A 22,469-nucleotide genomic window follows, 5' to 3' on the forward strand; every position below is an offset into this window, starting at 1 on the left:
TTGCATAAAGTGCTTTGTGTAAGCCTTTATAGCAGGGGTTCCCAACTGTTTATAGATATGAGGCAGCCCTTGGAAAATGCCAGTTCTTAGTTTTCACTTGGTTGTTTTTTTTAATGGAAAAATAGTAGACCAGTTTTTCTGTTGCAAAAGGACTCAGAAAAACCGTAATAGGTCAGATGATTTTAACACTTTGGATCCCTGTTTAAATCTCTCAGTTCATCTTGTGAATCATGTTTGCACACCTAACAGTGTTAACATTGTGTGATACCCTTGAAAGGATCTCAACTGTGGCACACTAGTCGAGAATCACTGTTTTACAACACGTATGTGTAGAAGCAGTGTACCTTATAGGCCCCATGTTATCTCTCTTAAAACCAACAGACGGACTTCCCTACGCGACTTCCTTTTTAAAAGCTATTTAACCCTGCGTTGGTTTAAAGGAACTATCATAATAAGGGCCAAATTGCAAAGCAGTTTCCATTTTTGGCTAAGAAGCCTGCCTTTCAACTGCCTCAAAACTGGAAATAAAAAAAATTAATAAATAACAGTAAGTCTATATCCTTAAAGGCCCAGTGCCTAAATTCACTGTTGAGCACCTTCACCACTTTTCAAGGTGGAAGGGCACCCACAGCATCCCTTGGCTTCTTCAGTCAAGCATGCGGATGCTCAGCCAGTCTGAAAAGTAGGCTTCTCCTAGTTAAGTGCCTAAATAAAAGATTGAGATGGCTAATGTTAGTGACTCCATTTTGAAAACCGTGGTCTTTGTCTAACAGTAGGTAGCCAGACTTGAAAATTCTGGAAATTTCAGAATTAAGTTTCAGGAATACTGATGTACTTGCTTACATCTGCTCAGGATTTATTCATTGTGGCAGCAATTAAGGCACCACCTGAAACTCACATTGACTAGCTTTTTAAAAAAGCATTTTACAAATTGCTATACCTGTCAAGGCTATTCAAGCTAATGAACCAAGCAGTTAGTGGTACACAAAATGAAGGCTATGACACAATCTCGAATGGATGATGTCAGAGTAAAAGTGCACATTTTTTTTTGGAAGTGGCGGGCTTTAGATAGACCACTTTGTGCTTTCTAGAGATAATTTTTCTTCCTTCAAAGGTTTTGATCAAGCCATTTTATGTAGCTCTCCCTGGTCCGAAGTCCCGCAGAAAAATCAGTAGGCCAGACAGTGAAGATCATGCAGCCATGAAAGCAGTCCTCAAAATGATCCAGTGTGACCTCCACACCAGCGTTCTCTAACCGTTTTGCATACATTACCCCATCATCTCTAAGGACGTCATTCTCACATGTCAGGATGTAAGTCTTTGGTTGTAGTTGCAAAATTTCTTTTTCTGCTAGCAATGGAGTTGCACGTATATCAAGTAGTTCAGGTATTTCCCGGAGGATTTCAGCCTTCCCTGTGGTTTGTATTACAGGCTTGTAGTTCTTTTTGAATACTGAAGGGAGGAGAGAGCTCCAGTTCAGATGTCCCTTGTAAGGAACAGCCTGGCTCACATCAAGGGCAGTATGATTGTTAATTACCATTGAGTGGGCAAAGTCAGGATTACCATTGAAATAGTCTATCCAGAACTTTATCATGACAAATCGGGGAAGAACAGGCATATTCATGTTCTGCCTGTATGAAGGGGTGTTAAAATCAAATGCCTGAAGGACTGGATAAATCAGAGCCTGCAGTTTTGGTTTGTTAGTTACACTGGTGTCTCGACTCAGCTGTAAGAAAAATGGAAGATTGAATCAAATTGTAAAACAAAAACAGTCATTACTCTTCAAACTTAGATCTTACAGTCTTGGTCTCACTGAAAGGAATTCCTCTAGGATGGAGGTGGACATCTATTTGGTGTTTGATAGCCACATTCTCTTCTGGTATAACTCGAGTGGCAGACAATTTTGCTCTTAATCTGAAATTTTAGCAGCCTAAACTTGGTTCTGCTCTCACCCGACCCAGTTCTGCATCACTGAACAATGACACTACAACTAATTTACACCCATATTAAATGAAAGAAAAATTAGGCATGCAGATGCCAAAAAAGTGTTCTGTCATGGCTGCTGGTCCTCAAGAACTAGCTGATCCGGATTAATGCAACTTTAAGACTGAGCTGAAAATTCACTGTCCCAGACACAAAATCAACTTGTTTATCAGTGGTTAATGATATGATAAAAGATGATGTTACCTTACTGAACTATCAATTACTACTTAAATATCCTAAACAGATCACAGTCCTCTTAATTTAAATTAGAAATTAACATAGAATAAGTAGTAGGAAAATAATTTTTTCCCTACAGTTGGGCTCTATCATGGAAAGGCAGTTTGAAAGACACTGTTTTAGATGCAAATAGAAAGAAAATATTACACTAGCAATTTTTAAACCCTTTGACAAAGGATTCCAGGTGCAAGAACTGTACAAAATTGGGAAATGAATTTATGAATTAAGCACATATGTATTCAGTTAACCGTGGACCAATGAGATGCACACAAGAACAAAATGTAAAAACATGCAAATTGGGTATGACCCTTTAAATCCAATAAGTTACCTTGTGATGATGCACCCCAAATAACCCATATCCCCCTGTGCACCACTGGATTATGGACTGTTCTAGTGTTAGAGATAACAGCAGTTGTTACCTGCTGGCACACAGCAGCAGCCAAATTCCCTCCTGCGCTATCGCCAGATATTGCAATTCGACCTGGGTCAACCGAGTATTTTGCTAGGACATCAGGCTGCAAAAAATGCTTAGCTGCACGGAAAGCATCGTTGAATGGCTCAGGGAAATGAACCTTTGGGACCAGCCTGTATCTACAAAAAGAAGAAAGAGAGGCTTCTGTAGAACAGTCATTACTCAAAAATACCTTTCTAGAAGGATTACAATGTACTACCAACACAACAAATATTGTGTTCTATGCAGTTTAAGTATTATCAGCAAAACAGAAGGCATTAAATACTCATGTTGTATACATACACCCTCTACAATGTTAAATCCTAATAATGAAAGATTAATGCTCACCTAAAAGGATACAAATAAACTAGGAAATATTTATTTAATATTATATACCACAATATCTGCTGGTAGAGGAAGCATCACAGACATTAATGAATGCATCCTTGCTGTGCCTTTGCAAGTTAGATATTGTTAAAACTTAGAGGACAAAATGAACATTCAAAGCTCTTGATATGCTGGAAATATATAGGGTGATATTTAGTACAGACAAGTGTAAAGTATGACACTTAGGAGGAGCAACCAATCCACAAATACAAAATGGGGAAGAGCTGGCTAGGCTGAAGTACTGCAGAAGAGGACCAAAGGTTACAGTGCATCACAAGCTGAATATAAATCAATAGTATAAGGTAAAAGAAAGAAAAGAAATAAAGTTAATAGAATAGTAGGATTTATTAACAGAAGTGTCAGATGCTATAGTAGGAAGCGATTTTTCTATTCTATATAGCCTTCTTCATCTGGAGTACTTTTTCCCCCCCAGTTTGGGTCATGTGTTTTCAAGACAGATATAGACATGCTGCAAGGTCCAGAGGAGAGCAACAAAAATTAATTAGGACTAGAAAATATGATGCATGAGGAAAGATAGGAAGACCTGGGATTAAGTTAATCCAAAGAGAAGACCAAGGGAGTTTGGACAACTGTGTTCAAATACAGACAGAGTTTTTATAAAGAGGATGGCAATCAATTGTTCCCCTCATCCATAAGTGACAGGACAAAAATTAATAGCTTAAACTGCAACAAGGGAGATACAGTTTGGGTATAGAACAATACTCTGACAATGCAGGTGGGCAAGCCTGGGAAGAAATAACCTAAACCAGTTGTGCACTCTTCATCACTGGATGTCCTTAAGTGCATGTTAGGCAAACAATTGTTGGGGACAATTTAGATGGGGAGGATCCTACCTTGGGCAGGAGGCTGGATTACAGGAACTTTTGAGGTCCGTGCAAAAGCTATACAATTCTCAGATTTATATGCTCCAAGACCTCCTTGGCTCAAATTGAAAAAAAAAGAGTTTTGAAATTATCAAAAATGTTGTTCTAACATGTTCTAAGTGAGAATTCCAGTTATTTGGTTCTAAATATATTTAGAACACGTGTAAGCAGATAAGGTAAAATGAAAAAAAAATGTAAATGTAAATGGTCAAAATCCAAATTTTGTGCCATTTGGGACAGGGAAATTTTGAGATCTCAAACATTTTTGTGCAATAGGAAACATGTGTCCTACTCCCCTTCACTGTAGCTTAATTTGTTTTCCTTCAGCTGCATCTAAGTTTCCCTTAACATGCATTAAAGTCCAGTCTGTTTCATTTGATGTTTCTCCAAGCAGTTTTGTATACACATGCTGGCTGAACTGCTGCTTAAATCTGTCATGTGTAATCTGTTATCAGTCCACTAGAGGTAGTAGAAAAACCACTGTTCTCTGCTGTACACAGCAGAGGGGAACCTGCTTTCTTTTGTATGTTTTTCCTGTTTGGACTGTTGTGAGCAACCCGTCAGTCAATCATCCCTGGCTGGTGTGCAGGGAAAGCAGCAGCCAGCATTTGCTCTCTTCCAACCTGTGAGCCAGATCACCAAAGTGGGATTACATGTGACAAGCTCATAATTAAAGCTGGTGCCCAGTAGGTGGTATAGTAATATAAATGTATAAAGCCAGGCAAGTTTGAAGCAAAATGTTCCCTGATCTTCTAGATATATAAAGACTGCTAATTCTTCCACTAAAGAAGTTAATGGGACAACCTTGGATATTTCATTGTCTTAAAATTGTTGTGGTTACAGAAAACACTCTCAGAAAGATACTTTTAATCACTCAAGGTTTTAACCTCTCTCTCTAGAAAAGGATTAATTACATTTCAAAATCTCTTGTTTTTTTGGAGTTTGAGACAAGTGGCTTATTCCTAAAGATATAAATGAGTGCTAGCTGGGCACTGCTTTGAAACTACCTCACTCTCAACAGCCATTAATAATGGCAGGTAGCACCAGTAGTCATGATCATGCTTGCTTTATTTCATAGTGCTCCTAACTGTTGGGGTCAGTTAGGGGCCCACAGGTCAGGTTGAGACTTCTGACCTAATCTTTTCCAAGTGTCAGGTGATCAGATGCTTTTTATCAGCTGTATAGCTCTCTTCATTTATTGTGAAAGCCCCATAGCAGGAACACATGCCCTTGCCATCAGCAACCGTGATTGGTTCTTGCTGTTCTCTTAGGATCTTAAGCCTTACATAGACTAAATGTTTGTGATAAGAATGTGTTAGTCAACGTACGCTAATGAAAGCTGTATCTACACTGAACAGTTAACCTGGGTAATTCCTACCTGGATCTCAAATATTAGTTTAGCTTAACATGAGTATGAAGTTTCCAGCAGAAAGGCCCAACCTGCATTTTACTGCATCCCTACTGTTTCTATGCTTGCCCACATTGTCATGGGACATATCCCACAGTTCTTTGTATGGAGTTGCTCCATGATTCTTTCCCAGTATATTTTGCCAGTTGCAGGAATACCTGTCTGTCCTCCAAAGGAAATTGTGGCTAGGATACTCGAGGATTATTAACATTTGGATTTTGCCAGCATCCTTACTGCAAAGTATGTATGCATGTTTGGGAGACGGTTCCAGCTGAGCTAAACTCAGCTTGAGCTTTAACCTATATTCCAGCAGTTCAAACAAAGTACAGATTCATTGCTCAATGGAACATGTATTTGATGGTTTTGCATGCAAATAGAAGTAGGGTTTAGTCAAAAGCATATAGAAGCATAGACTAAGACTACATTGTAGGCAGATCCTGACATGTCAGGCCTTAACAAGCTTCAAACACTGTATCTTAAATCCCAGTCTAGGCCTTATCTTACTTCCTCCTCAAAATGCAATAGCATATTTGATCTTGCTACTCTTGCTCTATGTTCTTTATTACCTATAAAGAGGTGACTTGACTTAAATCTGGGACTTTAGTTTAACCCCTCCAGTGGTATAGGAACAGGTATATTAAAAGCGTCATCCTGATAGGTCCACTCATCTTAGGTATTGTATTATCATCACATAGACTGCCTGCCTTTGTGATATAAGGACATACAGCTGTGGAACCTGCTACCCTTTAACACCCATTTTAGAATGACCCCTCCTTGCTTTTATATACCTACAAGTACATTCTTCCTTCCCCCAGACCAAAAAGGAATCTTTAATATGTGTTGCTTCCAGACAGCATTTATCTCCGTTCCTCTCATTTTTTCTTGCATCTGGCCATCTGTTCTTCTCAAGTTGAGGAATATTATTTTTCATTTCTAGTGCCTCAATTCACAACTGAAAGATACAAGTCACACTCATATATAGTGCCCTTTGTGAGTAAAGATGTAGGAATGAGAATTAAAATGATTAATTGTATCAGCCAAATCCAGCTAAGACTTCCTGATGTATTCAAAAAGTCAGTTACATTTTTTACACTGGATTCTGGAAATGGCATATAAGAGCCTATTTCCAGCCTATTTGTTCAGTGGTGCCTAACTTGACCTGGATGAGTGGCATGGATCCAGTACATAGGCTAATATCCAGAGCACAGGGCTGAACTGCAAACTGGAATGTAAAGCTGCATCAAGCTGGAATTTGGTAGTGATATCAATTGCTGCAGCACCCATGTGCCAAATGACATGGCTACATGGGCTGGATCTAGCACCTGGGCCAGGTGTTGGTTATCCCTGGATTTGTTCATTCAGATACCATGTTCTCAACACAGGTTAGAAGTGATCTGACCCAAAAAATGCACGCAACTGAAAGGCAGGGGTCCATGTGACCACTTTAATATTCTACTAGCTGAAAGTTTTGCATTTAACAGAAAATCAGCTGTGCAAAACAAACTTGAGGCACAAGACCAAGATAAGTAGCTTTTTCAATTCCTCAATCTTCTGGGACTTTAGAAAGCAGATGGAATATTACATGACTTTAAGTGAGAGCAGATAGGTTTTTGGGAGTCCCCTGCACAACAGATTGGGTATGTATCATGCAAGTGAGATGTGCAATTAAACCAATGAGAAATCAAATTAGACTGCACTAATTGAGTATAAAAGACTTGATTGAGAGATACTATGGTTGGGGAGAGAAGACAAACAACAATAACTCAAGAAAACAGGCAGAATTACAGCATCCTAAACAATAAAAGGAATAATAAAGGGGTTTGAATGTGGTGATAGCTACTTCTCTGCAATGACCAACATCTGTTCTTTACTTCGGTAGTTATTAACAGAGACAATAAAAAGTGCTGAAAAGCCTACCCCTTACAGTATTCATTTCAATATAGTTTATCAGTAAACATCAAGTCAACATAATGAGACTCAAATTTCAGCACACCAATGGAGAACTTGAATGACTGCATTAAGTGCTTTGCTTTTGTGAATGAAAATGTTAAATTTGACAAGAGGTAGTCAAAATGAAGTTGCAGCATGTTTAGTGGCTTGAGAGGCTAGTCCAACTTATGTGGATGCCTCTATCCAAAAAGATGCCTTCATTCTTTACTGCCTTGTCCCTTGGATAAAGCATATGGCTCCAATCAAAACTATGGAATAATGCTGTTGGCAGAACAGCAGAAAGCCAGGAGGCTTCACAGCATATTTAGGTTTAGGAGCAGTGTCCTACAGTTTAAACTCTTGTTCTTGGATGGACATGAAACATTCTTAATTTGAACCTGGCTCACAAATCTCGAGTTCCAGCTGGAAAGTATAGTGGCAATGACCGTGCACAATCCCAGCAACTGAATAGAGAGATTGAGTGATGCATGTTTCTACTTCCCTTCAAAGTGTAGACGATAATGTCTGTGTCTGTATGTTGCTTTAAGGATCATAATGCAAATTTTAACATGAGTGATTTACTCAATCTTAGGCTAAGAACTTCATATGCATCTACAATATTGAATAGACAAAGAATTTCTTAAAGGAAACAATTATAGTGGCTATCCCTATTCTTGTTCTCCAACTGGATTTTAAATAGCTAGAACAACTGATGGGGCCATAATTAAAATCATATTCAGAAACCACGCTCATTTTCATTGTCAGTTGGAAGGACCAAAAATATCTTACTGCTAAAGAGACTGTTTTTCCAAGTTAGAATGATTTAAACAAGTCATAGAGATAAGATTAAAAAAAAACAACCCTCGCTCATTTATACAGATATATATTTATAAATACCTTAAATTATTTTATTGATTATAGATTACTCACTCAATTGACACAATTACAGCCTTCAGAGATTCTGTCATGATTTTACAGAGATTGTTATAGGAGCTTGCTCCTAGAAATAAAAGAGCCATATGTTAATGACGGACTGTTCCAAGTTTATTAACATTTTATATGGCAACACATAAATCTGGATTCATAAGAAGGATCAATGAAAATAATAAACAAGAATCTCAGACAATACAATGATCTCATTACTATCAGCAAATCTTTATGTAAATGTAAACCAGGAGAATGCAATGACTGATAAAGCATGACCTGCTATAGAATGAACAGAAAATTCCTGCCTTCAAATCATAGGTTCATCATCATTTTTTGTACAACTTCCAGCTGGTCATTTCATCTGTCTACCTTACCTTTACCTTTGCCATGGAGGTAAAACATGCTACTGAGTCATCACATACACAATCACTTTATAACAGCTTGCACACTAAGTTTAACCTTGCTTTTACTAAAGTGAGTAATCCTATTAAAGAGACTATTCACTTAACCTGGCAGCAGGATCAAGACCATCCTATTTCCCAGGACTTATTTTCTATAATTTTGGTCTTCTTTGGCTACTGAATGCTTATTTCATGGGGGATGTAGAATATGCAAATATATTAAGTACCCAGTCTCAAGATTTAACTGTAGTATGCGTGCCACTAATTTTTACAGCTCACGAACTGCAAGGACGCGTTAGTCACAGCCGAGTTATAGTGATTTGAATGAAGCCCAATAGAATGGATGCAAACATTTTGCACAGTGGGAGTGCCATGCAAATTGCTACAGAACAAATAAAGCTGCTCTAGCAGGCGTCAGAACAGCTGCATATGGAAGCTCTTCCTGAAGAGACTCGCTGGAGGAACTTCTCTTAGAGCAGAAAAGGCAAAGCAATGTTTAAAATTACCACAATTGAACGCCACAGGCCAAACAGCATGGCTGGATCAGTGGCTGTGAGATCACTGTCTGCAGCCATCGATGGAGTGATACTTCTGTGGCCAGGTAAGACGCCCTAATTTTTAAGGTAATTTCTGCAAAACAGTAATTATTATTTCTTCCCAATATGTTTGTAGCCCACATACTATTAAAGGATGCATTTTATTCTCTTGTCTCATGTGGCACAGTCAAGATAGCTACTGCTGGACCCTCTTTTTTAAAATCAGGTACGTCTCAGCCACATTTCCAGCTCTGGGATGAGGAAAGATTTTGCTTACAAACCGCCCCGATCAGAACACACTTTAATTCTATTTAATTAATGATAGAGTCATACTTGCACTTGCCAAGGCCCAACCTCCACCATGGATATAAACCACGCTGCGCCTTAGTGCCTTATCCTCCTTCTTGGAAGGTTCAAACACTCTGACTTCTACTCCATCAAACTGGGTATCTTGGATCTTCACCAGTTCAGAGGATGGGCTCTCCAATTTGTCAAGGACACCAATCACATAATTGAGGACTGTCAAGTGATGGCTGAGTCTTAGATAGTGAACCAGGTTGCACTAGGAAAGAATTAAAGAGAATGAGATGACAAAAATACATGGTAATCACTTGTATTACTCACAAACTCATCCTACCTCATTTCAATGGTGTTTGATGATATGTCAACGGCAGTGCTTGCAATGAGACAGACACCAAGAAAGTGATGGTAACAAAAGACTTTTCAGTTGTCATACCACTGCACACGATTAGCACCCCCAAGACTGAGATGTTTGAAAAGTAGTTAGACCAGTGGTTTTCAACCTTTTTTTCATTTGTGGACCTCTAAAATATTTTGAATGGAGGTGTGGACTGGTTTGACTTGCAAGTGTGGGTATTCATATACTTTTGACTGATTTATAATTGTTCACAGATCCCTCAGACATAGTCTGCAGACCACCAAGTGAAAGCTACTGAGTAAGACTGTATGAGAAGCCTCCCTAATACAGCAATATGGAGCCCTGAAGTACTATTCACAGCTCTTCTGGTACAGGGCAGTAACACCTGCATATACTTCCAGCTAAAACAAAAGTGTTTCCAGCATTTCCAATGAAACTATGGACCTCTAGTCTAAGTTCTCTACCACTGATTTTATTATTCTGCCTTCCTTCTTACATCTTGAAGCAGTTTAAACTGCTAACTTAACCTGTGTCTACATCTCAGTTCACTCATTTCCAAATTTATTATAAGCATCTGCTTCATGGCAGCAGCGACCACAAGATTTAATCAGTGTTTTAAAAGCTTGGAAAAGAAGACATAAGCACCGAGTAGTCATCTTATTCTATGTAAAAAGAGCTGCCCTGAAGAATGAACCTTTCTACCGAGACTTTTCCTTAAAAACCCAACAAAACAAATCAAAAACAAAACAACTGCCTCCCTCCCCCAGCTACTGACAATAAGATTGAAAGCAGGACAGTTGTGACAGAAGGGAAGGAAGTTTTCAGGGAAACTGGTTTTCACCAGGCAGCCCAGCCTGCATTGACTTGCTGAATTCCCTAAAATGAGGTCACACTTCTAGGAGTAGGGTCAGCTGATGATCTTCTTTCAGCCCAGCGCCCTTTGTTCTGGTGAACTGCAGTGGCCTAACCTTTCCCTTCCTCATGCCTTAAACTGCAGGCTCTCGTTCCACGTTTGTTTTCTGCAGAAAAGATAAAGCACCTACATTAACCAGCTTAAGAGCTCCTTCCACTTGAATGGTAGAGGACTGCTTCCCAGTATATAAATTACTCTATTTCTATAGCAATTGTAGTTGTAATACAGGATTCCCCCCACCCATGCCCTGCAAGGTCTACAGACAAAGAGATGATATCACCCCAAACTACCAAGTGGGGAGTACATCTCCAAGGGCAAAGCTGCTAGTGCTTATTAAAGAGTGGCAAGAAGGGTTTTGCCATTTTGAACTGCCTGAAGCATGCCAGAGCAGTGGTGACCAACCTTTTGGCCCAGTTGGCCAGATTGGCAGTGCCTGGTCCATCCAGGAGCCAGATCCAGCCAGTGTGCTTGCATGGCCACCATCTCACAAAACAGCCCCAGTGCAGCCCTGCAGGGGAAAAGAGCTTGTTCTGGACCACAGAGAGGGAAGGAAGGGAGCATGGCCCACCCATTGGAGAGGGAAGGGTGTGTGGCTTGGATCTGACGCAGGGAATGGGGGTTGGGGATTTGGCAGGGGGAGGCTAGCCATATTAATAGCCACTGCTCTCCCCCACTACAAAATTTCCAGACGTCTGGGGAGCCCTGCGGACGATAGCTCTGTGGGCCACATTTGGCACAGATTGAGCACCACTGTGCTAAGGAATGAGCAAGAAACTAAGCCCTTTCTAGCCATTTTCAGTAGGTCAGTGTGGATCTGGGTGGTACAGGAATAGTAACCCTGACCAAGATCTATGGGAAACTATTGTTACTCAGGAACACTAGCATCAGAACTGACCTTTTACTTAATGTAAACAGCATGTGTTTGGAAAGATGTCTTCACATAACTAAGGAGTTACACACATACAACTTTCTTACTTTAACTGCATTAATACAACCTCCCTAGCGTTTCTCCCACCCATACAGTCATTTCTAGATGGGAAGGAGATAAGCATCAATATGTTAGTGTAACTGCATTCACATTAGGTTATGCTGGTTTAAAATATTTTTGTGTAAGAAACCCCCGCCCCCCTCCCTCCCCAATTGGAGTTGTTGGTATTAAACTCTGGTGTGGACCGTGCCTTATTGAAAATCATGGACAGATTCCTAAACAACAAAAATGCTTTGCAAAGGAACCTACTAAGTGTCAATCTGTTCCTGATTTTCCAAGTGTGTCTATGGGTGAACATTTCATTAGTGTTTTCTGTGTTAAGAAACATTCCTATCCGTTTACTAACCTCTGCCCTGCTGTTTTCTCTAGTTACTTTCCAGTGGTAAGACTTCCATCCTGCAGTACCACTGTATAAGAGCTTTTGGACAGAGGACAGAAGCACACTGCTTCAAGACATGCACAGAAGAAAAACCTGTTTTGGAGCAACCACAGCAGAGAAAGCTTTGTTGTTCTCTGTAGTGTTCTTGACATGGGACTGTTACCACTTCAGATTTATGACACTGTTTCCTGCCTATGGCATTTTACAACATTTGGAACATCAGCATTCAGATATTTGATATACCAGAACTAGGAGAGCAACATTAATCCAGGTGCTTTATACAAAGCAAACTGATCCCTGTAACCTACTCCTACATCCCACTCCAACTATGGATGCCACAGGTAAGTTTGAAGTTTACCTAAAAGACTATGAAAACACTGTTTGGTGAACCATGGGGAGGAATCCACTTCCAAATTAATTAAGGTGACCTGCTTCAAATATGGTAATATCAAGTGGTTAAAGAAAGGGCCCAGGTTCCAGAGACTTTATAAATCAAACCCAAGCTTTATATGCTGTAAAAAGTCCTCCACCACAAAAGCACAAGAAATATCTACCCAAGCCTAGGAAATGCTGAATCCACACAAATTTTTATCTTTGAATTCCAGATCATGCTGTTCTGCATATGTTCCTTTTAAATTCTCTTAGGCCAATCTAATTCAAGGTTGCATGCTATGTTAGAAAAAAGCAAATCAGTGTGGGTCAAAAGAATTGCTCTCAGCGAAGGAATACATTTCCCTTAAGGTTCAGCAAGTCCAGTATGTTTATTAATATTTTGGTTTTGACTTCAGCGGTGCTGTGCATCTCTACCACAGCTAAAGATCCGAGACCTTATCCATCCTGGCGTGGTTGTTAGGAACAGTTCTTTTTTAACCAAAAATAAACAGTGAAGGCAATTTTGCAAGGAAATTTTGTGAAATTTTCTGCCCACTGTAGTTTCATGCAACAGCTAACATTTAACATGGTGGCTTCCAGATTATTCACTGGAGCTCACAGTCTCTCTGGACAGTTACCAGATAGCCCCAGAAGTCAGAAACATCCCATTATAAGGCTCAACTTCTGTTGGTTTTACAGAAAACTGTTTGACCTGGGTACTGAGAGGACCCAACAGTCAGGGTGTCTAAGAAGCTCTCACATGTTGTCAAGCTACCTTGACTTCATAAAGCCTCCCAGCAATCCCCACCTTCTGTACAACCCAACCAACAAAACAAAAAAGATCTCTGTTTGTCAGAGAGGGGAAGGGAAGAGAAGGCGGGGGCAGGGGATAAACCCACTTTATTTTTTTGCTTTAAAGATAGCACTTGAGAGATAAAGGTGAAAGGTGCATTAGAAATAATTCAGAGATTTAACCATCTGAATTGCTTCCTTTGAGGTTCAAAGTAGTCCAGTAAGTTTATCAATGTTTTGTTTTTGACTTCAGTGGAGTTCCCTGGATGTAGCCCTGGGGCATCATTTGTAGGGCACTGAGACTATGCTTGCAACAACATGAGATAATGAGCTAGATCTGTCCTAATGAAAATCTGTGTAGAGCCACAGACTTGCTCCAACTCTGGGAACACCTAGTGGCAGCAAGGCTACTGGCAGATCAGTCAACACAAGCAAATAAGGAGTGCACAGGCCTTCACTGACATATGTGTGCTCACCTTTCTTGTGAAAGACTACTGCAAGTCACACTCAGTGCTTGCAGACATCAAAAACAAGCACACAAACAAACAAACAAAACACTGCTTTAAACTCTGCGCATTTCTGCACCAAGCCCCACACATGTCCAGAGCAACTTAACTGGACCCAAGTCCCCCAGTGTCAGTATAGATCAGGTACTTTAAGTAGGGTTTTTTGGTGCTTTTATCTAATAGGCTATTAGATTAGTAACAGCTGATAAAGGTAAATAGGCTATTAGTAACAGCTGACTGAATCAGCTTTAGCTAAAAGTGCCAAAAAGCCTTGCTGAAGCACCTGATCTATACAGCTGCTGCAGAGCCAGGCCAAAGCTGCTGCTTCTGGTAAAGCACGGTTTGGTTTTGTTGGCTTTTTTTAGTCTGTAAGCAGCCTTTATGTGTTGGATGGACAGGGAAGGAGGGGAAGGGAGAGGCTGGAAGGAGAGGAGCAGAAAAGGAGAAGTAAAAGATAGAAACCAAAATTAAAGAAAATGTAAGAACTAGAAACAGGAGAGTACAAAGGTTAAAGCCGATAGTGGATCCAGGACTAGGGCAAGAGGGTGTATGGGATTGTGGCTGTGCTCTGAGCTCCATGCTCCCTGCCCAGTCAGCATAGGCTTCTGCTGGAGCTCCTCGTGAGCAGTGAGCTCTAAGATCACCAGGTGACTGGAGTGGGGTGCAGCCAGAGCTTTTGCATGGCTCCAGAGCTCAGGGGAAGAGCACTACTGCTATTTGCTCTTGCCTTCCATCTCCCTCTCCACTGAATTCAGCAGGAGGGGAAAGGAAGAGACAAAGGGTGACAGCAACATTCACTTCTGCCGGAGCTGGGCAAAAGCAGGGGCTCCAGCCAAAGAGAGAGCACAACCAAAGAAGGAGTGCAACCACACTTCTTCCCCCCTGCCCCTCCACTAGATCTGCCATGCTAAAGCCCTGTTTACCCCACAACTTTTAACCAAGACTGTATTAGCAGCTACAGGCCGGGTGATCATAACCACTAACAAGAAACATAGATCAATTCATGTCCATTTAGTAGCTTGTCTTATGTCCTATGTTTTTGCATGTTCACCTTTTGGTTTCACTAACCATGTTCTTAAGCAGCACATTCTGGGAAAAGACAGTCAGCTGTACTGGACTGTTTGCAGATACTAGGACATGATGCAAGCTGCGCAGGAATCAATGTCTGCAGATGTGTTGGCACGAGAGCCGTGGGCAAGGAAGACTGACCAAAACAATTATGCAAACGTGAGTAAGTGTTGGAATCACTCTGGGGTTAGTACAGGATGAGAAATTTGCCAGCAGCCTAAGGCTCCGTTTTGAAGCTGCAGCTTTCTTAAGCTGTTGGACTAGGTTAGGGGTGCTCATACCCCATGCCACAGGCCACATCCAGCCCAGAAAGCCATGGCATCTGACCCACAGGGCTCCACACCAGTCAAGATATTTGGTGGTGGAGGTGTGGTGCCAATCAGAACTACCACCTCCTCACTACTGCCAGATTTCCAGGCCCCGTGGCTGAATCAGCCCCCACTGCACCTGCTCTGTGTACCTTGGACTGGGCTTACTGGTGGGACCAGCCCATGGATAGGCCTAGCACCACCCATCTGGTCCACAGGGCAAAAAACGGTCAGTCTCTGAAGTACATTTGCACAAGGCTTCTAAAGTTTATGCTTAAGTTGCAGAGTTCCCTGACTGTCCAGCAGCTCAGAATGGCTGATGTGGAGAAGAGTAAAGCATTTCTCTGCAACTCCCAACAAACCCAGTTAGGATGTAGTGTAGACACGGACACAGTCGACACATCTGAGCTTAGTGCAGGAAATACTTTAACAAAGAAAAGAGCAGGCCATGCAGCTATGGGGAAGCAACTGGGATTGTAATAAGGGAAAGAGATCAAAGAGAAATGCTTTAAAGGAGTGGCTTACAACAGTACTTCACTGGGCCAGGGTGCCTGTCCTCTGAATGTCAAGATTACAGAGCTGTAAGGCTGAGGTGTTAAACATGCAAGGAGCCCAAAACGCTCCCACTCCTGCTCTTACTTAGTACATGCCCTGTCCTTGGAGATACAGCCCACCTCACAGGAACCCAGCTACGCTGGGGCAAATGTATACAAGTTCCTTGCTACTGCTTAAGCTCCAAAGTTGTTAGCAATACAGAATTTTTGGTCTGGGCTTTACTTGCCACCAGTTTTGGTGACAGACAGCAACCACCTCATCCCAGCCACCAGTACATAATGCACTTCTGAGAGCTCCAAACAGTTCCACTCAGCAGCTTGTGATCAGAGCACAAAGTGCACCCTGGAAAGGTCCTAGCAGCTGAAGGAACCACAGCAGCTCGCAAGAGCCTTACTCAACTTGGCTAAATTGGTTCAACTGAGCTCCGGAGAAGCTTTGAATGTGAATGTCCCTTTAGAAGCTACCGACAGCCATCTCTGTTCTAAGCACTGAACTAACCATATTCTTGTATGCATTTAGTGACCTCCAAGTTTGAAACGATTGCAACATGCTGTACCCAGAATACGCAGTTCAGTGCAGACCAACGTGAACACAGTAGCTCAATGCTCCACTCCCTTCACTGCCAATTCAAGGCCCTTGAATTGGTCTCTGGCCATTTCAAGGTCCTGACTTGTTCTCCAAGGATATGAGACAAACTCCTTCTCTGCAGCTGCACTTGCACCTACAAGAGCTGCTCAGAGCTGATCTCAAAAGTCTACTGACATCCTGCCCCAAATAAGGAAAGTTTGTGAAAGTTGAGTGACTGAGCTTTTTCTGTAGCACATCCATAGATGTGGAACTCCCTCCTTCAACCAATGAGGACAATCCTGAATCTTAGTAGAACTGAACATAAACTATGGAAACAAACCAAACACTGAATGTTTCACAAAGTCTTAATTATTTTTCTATATCCCGGGTTTTGCACATACAGTCATTTAGGCAGTTAGATGGTTTTATCCAAGCCAACAGCATCATTGCTCTCACCATTCTGTCTTCAATGCAAGAACCACTTTTTCAGCAGAGCTCAGCTTCCACGTAGGCAAAGTTTCAGTGGGAACTGCTGGGGGCTGAGCGCCCATGAAGATATGACCCATGCATAACAGTTCACAGAAGAGAGTCGCAAACCTTTTCTCAGATAACATTCTTGCATACAGAAAGAAGCAAGAGTGACTTGGCTGGCTAAGCCTTCAATTCATTGTGTATGAGGCTCTCAGGCACTTCAGCAGACTGTGTGGCTTAGATGCATTAGCCAGTAGAAGGTCAAATATAGAGGTAATGCTGTTTACTCCCACCCTGCCCTTGACTGTAACATGCCTCAGTTTTTATTCTGACAGGCAATAGCGTAGCATGGAATGATTTTCTCGGCTGAAGAATGGTAGAGCTGCCAAACCCCTCCAGATAGGCTTTCTTGATGCCCTCCAAACTCAGCCCATTTGGCCTCCTCTTCTGGCACAGACATTCCAGTTCAGAAAGTCTGTTTGTCTTAGTAAATTAGGTTAGTCAGCAGCAGAATATACAGCACCTGGCAGCAATATTCAGAAATAAATGTTTTAGAATGGGGCATCAGGTAAACAACTGATAACTCCTGCACCCTCTACCCAGTAAAATGCATGCACATTTGTTTTACTGCTTAAAGAGCTATAAGGGATACACCTTAAGACATTATCAGGAATCCTAGCTTAGGTCTATGGCTAAATCCTATCATCATGACTCACACATTAATCCCTGTAGTTCGAGCTATCCACTTGCTTAAGGTTCTGATTACCTGAGTTTCAGCTTGAGAAGAAGCGTGCGTTTCATTTATTTCCTGTCCTGAAGGAACGTAGGGTGCTACTGTAAACTGCAAGTGGGTGCTTTGCCCAACCCCAAAGGAGCTTTCACTTTAGTAATGCATGAAACTATTGGTACACATGGGTTCGGAGACCATATCTCCAAACAGAGACCGTATCTTCTGATCCCAACCCACTGATGGCAATAAGTTTCTGATGTCTCTTCAGAGCAATGTGGCCTAACAAATAGAGCCACAATGTACTGGGACTAAGGCACTCACTATTCATTGGTCTGACAGTGGCTTGCTGGGTAACCTTAAGCAAGCTATTTCACCAGTCATGTCTCAGTTTCCACAAGTACGAAACGGGGTTAATGATACAGACATCTCTTGTGAAACTTAACAGATGCACTGAGGTATCATTAGCCTTTTTTTTGCCAGAAAGCAGGGAGTGGAGCAGGAAGCACCAGTTCTGCTGCCACAGCATGGGCTCCCCACACACTGGCTACTTATTGTTGCTGCTGTAATGGCATCCCTGCTAACTCAGCGCCCAGGGCTGGTACCCAGCTTGCCCACCCCTAGTTATGCTACTGCACTAAGGAAAACTTAGAATGGGGCATATGTGGAGTGAGGTATTATTATTACTGCCCACATACTTTAAACACCTTAAGTATGTTGTTGGTCTAAAGCCAGAGATACAAAGGTTTGATTGTATTTTAATCTCATGTTTTGGGTGTACGGTCATTTACCCCAGAACAGCTGATATTTTAAAAAAAGGTTAAACTGCCAGCAGTGCTAGCCTCTTACAGGATCAAGCAGCTAACTTGGAGATTTACTGGCATAAAAAGCTATATAGGCTAAAACATGACTGCAATTGCTTTGAAAACTAGTTATATTTGCTAGCATTTTGTATAGCTGCTGCTTATTGATATACTTAGAAGTAAACTTATCAGTCGTACCAAGGAACTGTAAATGCTTAACTGACAGAGACATACTAAAAAGGGTTTGAAGTGAATCTTCAGAATAGGTGAAAGGACAGTTCATGTTAGTAGAGGCAAGTGAAATCAGGTTTATGTTCTTAGGATTGCAGAGGCTGCAGGGAATTTAAAATTAGAATGTTTAGCAGAAATGTCCTGCTTCAGCCTGCAAATCAAACCCCTATGGGATGCTATTGTGATAAACAGAAGCAAGCTGAAAATACATGCAAAAATAGGTGAAAGTTCAATGGTCACATTTAAAGCAACATAAAACCGTTCAGTGTTGTAACAACCAGTATGGGAGGCAAGGGAACCTTTAGTTCTACTGAAAGCATCCTCGGTAATATATACTTTGTATTGTACTCTATGCATTAAAAAATGGACTTTGAAAATAACAGACCTCATGTCTATCATTTTTATTGCACCAGCTGTATAGTTAAGAGATGCTAGACAAGTTTTTGGGCACAAAGTGCCCCTAAGCAAGGGGACAGAAGTGCTTGAAAGCTCGTCTGACATCTCTCCCAACTATACAGTTGGCCCAGTACAATTATACATCAACTGAAATCGCTTCACCTCTTGCATATTTGCTGGATCGTCACAGCTACAAAAACGTAAATAAGAAAGAATTCTTGATTCCAGACTTCTGATTTTAGCTTACGCAAATAGCGGCCGGAACATGCGCAGAGTCCATTTTTAATAGGAATCAGCCAATTCTGACATCTTGCTATCTTTCAGCTTTGGAAAGCCAGCTAATGATTTGCCAACCATTTTCTGTTTGGCAAAACAAACTCTTGAAGGGTTAATCTATATTATGTACTATATATAACAACATGTATATAAATGGATCACACCTAGTTCTGCCTTTGTTCTGTACTATCCTCACCTGTTTCCTTCTTAAGAATGGAGGTAGTCAGCTGTGTTAGTCTGAAGTCAAGGCAGGGGAGGATAGCACCTTAGAAATTAACTAGCTCAGAGAAGCATATGTTTTTGCGGGAGACAGCCTTTGTCTGATGTAGATGTCAGAAGCTGGCCATTGCTCAAGAAAGCTCATGCCTCTCTGAGCCCATTACTCTCTAAGGCAGGGGTGAGCAAAATGTGGCCCACCAGGCCATTCTATGCAGCCCCTAAAAAATTTAGAAAATTAATTAATATGCATCTGCCCTGGGCTGCCTGTCATGCGGCAATTGATGGCTTGCCAAAACTCAGTAAGTGGCCCTCCGCCCAAAATAATTGCCTGCCCTTGCTCTAAGGTGCCAACCTGCTCTGTCCTGCCTTTCCTTGTTTACTTAGGGCAGGGAGTCTTGTTCAGTATTTTTCACCCAGGAGTGCAGCATGTCTCTCTAATGTGCTATGTAAATAATGATGATGATAATGATGATATTGGTATGAACTAGAGAGTAAACTCCATATATCAAAAGTAGGAGCAGGTATTGTTTCAAAGGCTATGTTCTCCTTCAACTAGATGTCATGGACTTGAAGAAGAAATTGCCAGATCAAATTCTGTGTGTTGTTATCCAGGAAGTCCCACTACTAAATGATCACAGACTTTAAAGGCAGAAGGAGCCCACTGTGAATTGATTAAGGTTCAAGTTCACAATTGCATTACTTGAGGTGCTCATGTGGCACAAATGAAGGTCACACAAGGTTCTGGGCACTCTTTTAACTTCTGGTGAAGAAGGGATCTGTTATGGAGCCCTTTCACATGACTTGGCCGATACCCTTGAAAGACTTGGTACGTTGCGCGCGAGGAAAAAGCTTGTTCAGCTCTGATAAAGTTATGATCTTGGTCTGTGGAAAAGAGCTGAGGCACATCCATTAAAATATCACAAACTGTTTTCTAAACCTGTGCATCATATACACAGTATTAATGAGTATTACCAAAGAAAAATAGTTTTTTGGGGTTTTTTTAGAAATGCTTAAATAGGGGCAACCCTATTGCAAGGGTCCCTCTAAAGAGATTAGGCTACAGCAGCCAAAGAGGAACAAAGTTGATACAAGACAGTTATGTAAAAGGTTTTGTAACCTCTGGTCCATACCACGGAAAAACAACAGAGGAGACATGGGGAGGGAAAGATCAGAAAATGACAGATGTGTCAGTCACAGGTTACCCGGATTCGAGCACACTCAGGGCCCCAGCACCCCAGGATGCTTCCCTCCTCCCCAGCAAACCCCTTTGAAAGGTGGGCAGGCTAGCCCTGGCCTAGGAGGTGTGCTCCAGCACCCCGAGGGCTCCTGGCCTCAGTCACTGCAGGCTACATTTTCCAGAATCAAAAGTGGACATCTGTTCACTTGCTTATCCGTTCCATCTACCAGCCCAAGGCTTTCTGACTGTCTGTACTTGGTCCGGAAGACAAGTGCGGAAAGGCAGAAGGGTTTTACTTTAGAGCAAAACCCCAAACACTCGCTTTGCTACATTAGAAAGAGCTTCCCTAAGGGGGGGGAAGCATCCAGCACCTTTCCAGGTTGCAACTACACGAACATTCAGGATTTCTGCTAGGTATCCAGCAAGCAAGAGCAATGGCTGCCAAGTGACAGTGGCAGTGCCTCTTCCTTGCCCTGGCTCTGCCTTGCTTGTGGCAGCGGACAGCAGCAGCCCCCTCTCGGCTTCAGGGAGGCTGCTGCAGCGAGGGCTTCACTGCCCTGCCTGCCACCTGCCCGGCTTCCTCTGCTGCAGGCCGCCCCGCTGCCGGCTGCTGGGAGGAGGGGGCTGCTCCTTACCGTCTCCTGGATGGCCCGGAAAGAAGCATCCATGAGCATGAGCTTCCAGGGCTCCGACATGGTGCCGGGTAGCGGCAGGTAGACGTAGTAGGCGCCCAGCGCGGCCAGCGCCGGCAGCAGCACCACGGCTGTCCTCATCGCGGCGGCGCGGCCGGCTCCCCGACTCCCGGGCCCGGCTGCAGCCGGCAGGGCGGGGCGGGGCGGGGCGGGGCGGCGGGAGGAAGTGCGGCTCTGCCTTGCCCGGCGCCTGGGCCGCGGGGGCAGCGGCCGGGCGCCCGCTCCGGCTGCCCTGACAGGCGCGAGTCCGAGGCGGTGCCCGCGGCTCCTTTCCTCCGAGCACGTGCGCATCTTCCCCGCCCGGCGGCGCCAAACGCGGCGGGTGAAAAAGAGCTTCCCTTGGTTAGGCTTCAACTCAGCTTTCATCTGTGACCTTCTAATTCCTGTATTAGGAGGGAGAGTAAATAATCAGTCCCTGTGTGCTTTCTCTTTGCCGTTTAGGAGTTTTGCAAACCCTTACCTTGTCTCTTTTCCAAACCGAATGGGCCTGGCCTCGTCAGCCTCCCTCCGTACCACTAACTGCCCCTGGCCTGTCTCTACGCTCTCGGCTTCTGGGTCCTCTCGACCTTCCTCGGGCAAGGTGCGAAGGACACGTTGAAGGCACGCCTTCAAGAAAATGGATGCTGACATCAAGATGCGGGAAGAGCCGGCTGATTCCGTTGGTACTGCAACCTCAGCCACGTTGTCCATTTTGAGGTAAAGCATCTCGTCCTCAAAGCAAAGACGAGAGAGCGGAGGAACCAGAAGGAGTGGAACCCCAGCCCGCAGCCTGCTCGCCCCTGTGGAAGGACCTGCAGTTTCTGCAGACGGGGCTGTGGCTCAAGGGTTGTCATCTCAGGACCCAACAGTGAGCCCTCAAGATCATCCTCGAATCAAGGGATCGCCGACAGTGACAGTTCCTGGATCCCTGTTCAGCCTCATTGTTGGTCAGTGATGACACTGAAGTTGATTCCTGCCTCCCGGTTCCTGGTTCCTTCTTGCCACTCTTTCTACAATAATAAATGACTTGGCAACCCGTGCAATGTGGTAAAGAGTTCCATTTTCCATCACCTGTGTTTCCTAATAACAATATAATTTGCACATAAAACTTGCTAATAAAACAGTATGAGACCTGACGAAGAATGTCTTGCATGCCAAAGCTTGTCTAACTTTATTCCCACCACACAGTTGTTCAGTAAAAGATACAGTCCTAAAAAGTCCTTGCCTCTGGCACAACTTCTGGGCTACC

At 42.7% G+C, this 22,469-nt stretch overlaps 1 protein-coding gene and 1 long non-coding RNA gene across 3 annotated transcripts in view; one reads left to right on the forward strand and one right to left on the reverse strand.

Annotated features, from left to right (window-relative positions):
• The window catches only part of LOC149863110 (uncharacterized), a 70,756-nt gene extending 51,916 nt beyond the window's left edge, over nt 1-18,840 (forward strand). Inside the window, exons 5-8 of the long non-coding RNA XR_016442857.1 lie at nt 8,882-9,208; nt 12,072-12,422; nt 14,835-14,982; nt 16,202-18,840. This is a non-coding gene — a long non-coding RNA (uncharacterized LOC149863110). The remainder of the gene's footprint in view (nt 1-8,881; nt 9,209-12,071; nt 12,423-14,834; nt 14,983-16,201) is intronic.
• NCEH1 (neutral cholesterol ester hydrolase 1) lies at nt 78-21,688 on the reverse strand. 2 transcript variants are annotated; one of them, XM_090050611.1, is made up of 5 exons: nt 21,185-21,688; nt 9,477-9,705; nt 8,210-8,279; nt 2,640-2,805; nt 78-1,726 (listed from the first exon to the last, which is right to left on the reverse strand). In XM_090050611.1, exons 1-5 carry the CDS (start codon nt 21,605-21,607, stop codon nt 1,109-1,111), a joined length of 1,506 nt encoding a protein of 501 aa, XP_089906737.1. In that variant the 5' UTR covers nt 21,608-21,688; the 3' UTR covers nt 78-1,108. The 2 variants fall into 2 exon arrangements, with proteins under 2 accessions (XP_089906737.1, XP_089906736.1); XM_090050610.1 differs by having other exon boundaries at nt 2,640-2,811.
• Nucleotides 21,689-22,469: the final 781 nt, after the last annotated feature.

Source organism: Crocodylus siamensis, chromosome 6, assembly GCF_052110815.1.
Source record: "Crocodylus siamensis isolate JL-2025a chromosome 6, ASM5211081v1, whole genome shotgun sequence".
NCBI lineage: Eukaryota > Metazoa > Chordata > Crocodylia > Crocodylidae > Crocodylus > Crocodylus siamensis.

Excerpts from the sequence above, each read along its gene's own strand:
- NCEH1 (XM_090050610.1), bottom strand. The coding sequence starts at position 21,607 with ATGAAAGCTGAGTTGAAGCCTAACCAAGGGAAGCTCTTTTTCACCCGC. Across the intron at positions 9,706-21,184 it reads TCCGGGCCATCCAGGAGACG|TGCAACCTGGTTCACTATCT; the intron begins GTAAGGAGCAGC and ends ATTCTTTCCTAG. Across the intron at positions 1,727-2,639 it reads CTGCTGCTGTGTGCCAGCAG|CTGAGTCGAGACACCAGTGT; the intron begins GTAACAACTGCT and ends TTTTTCTTACAG.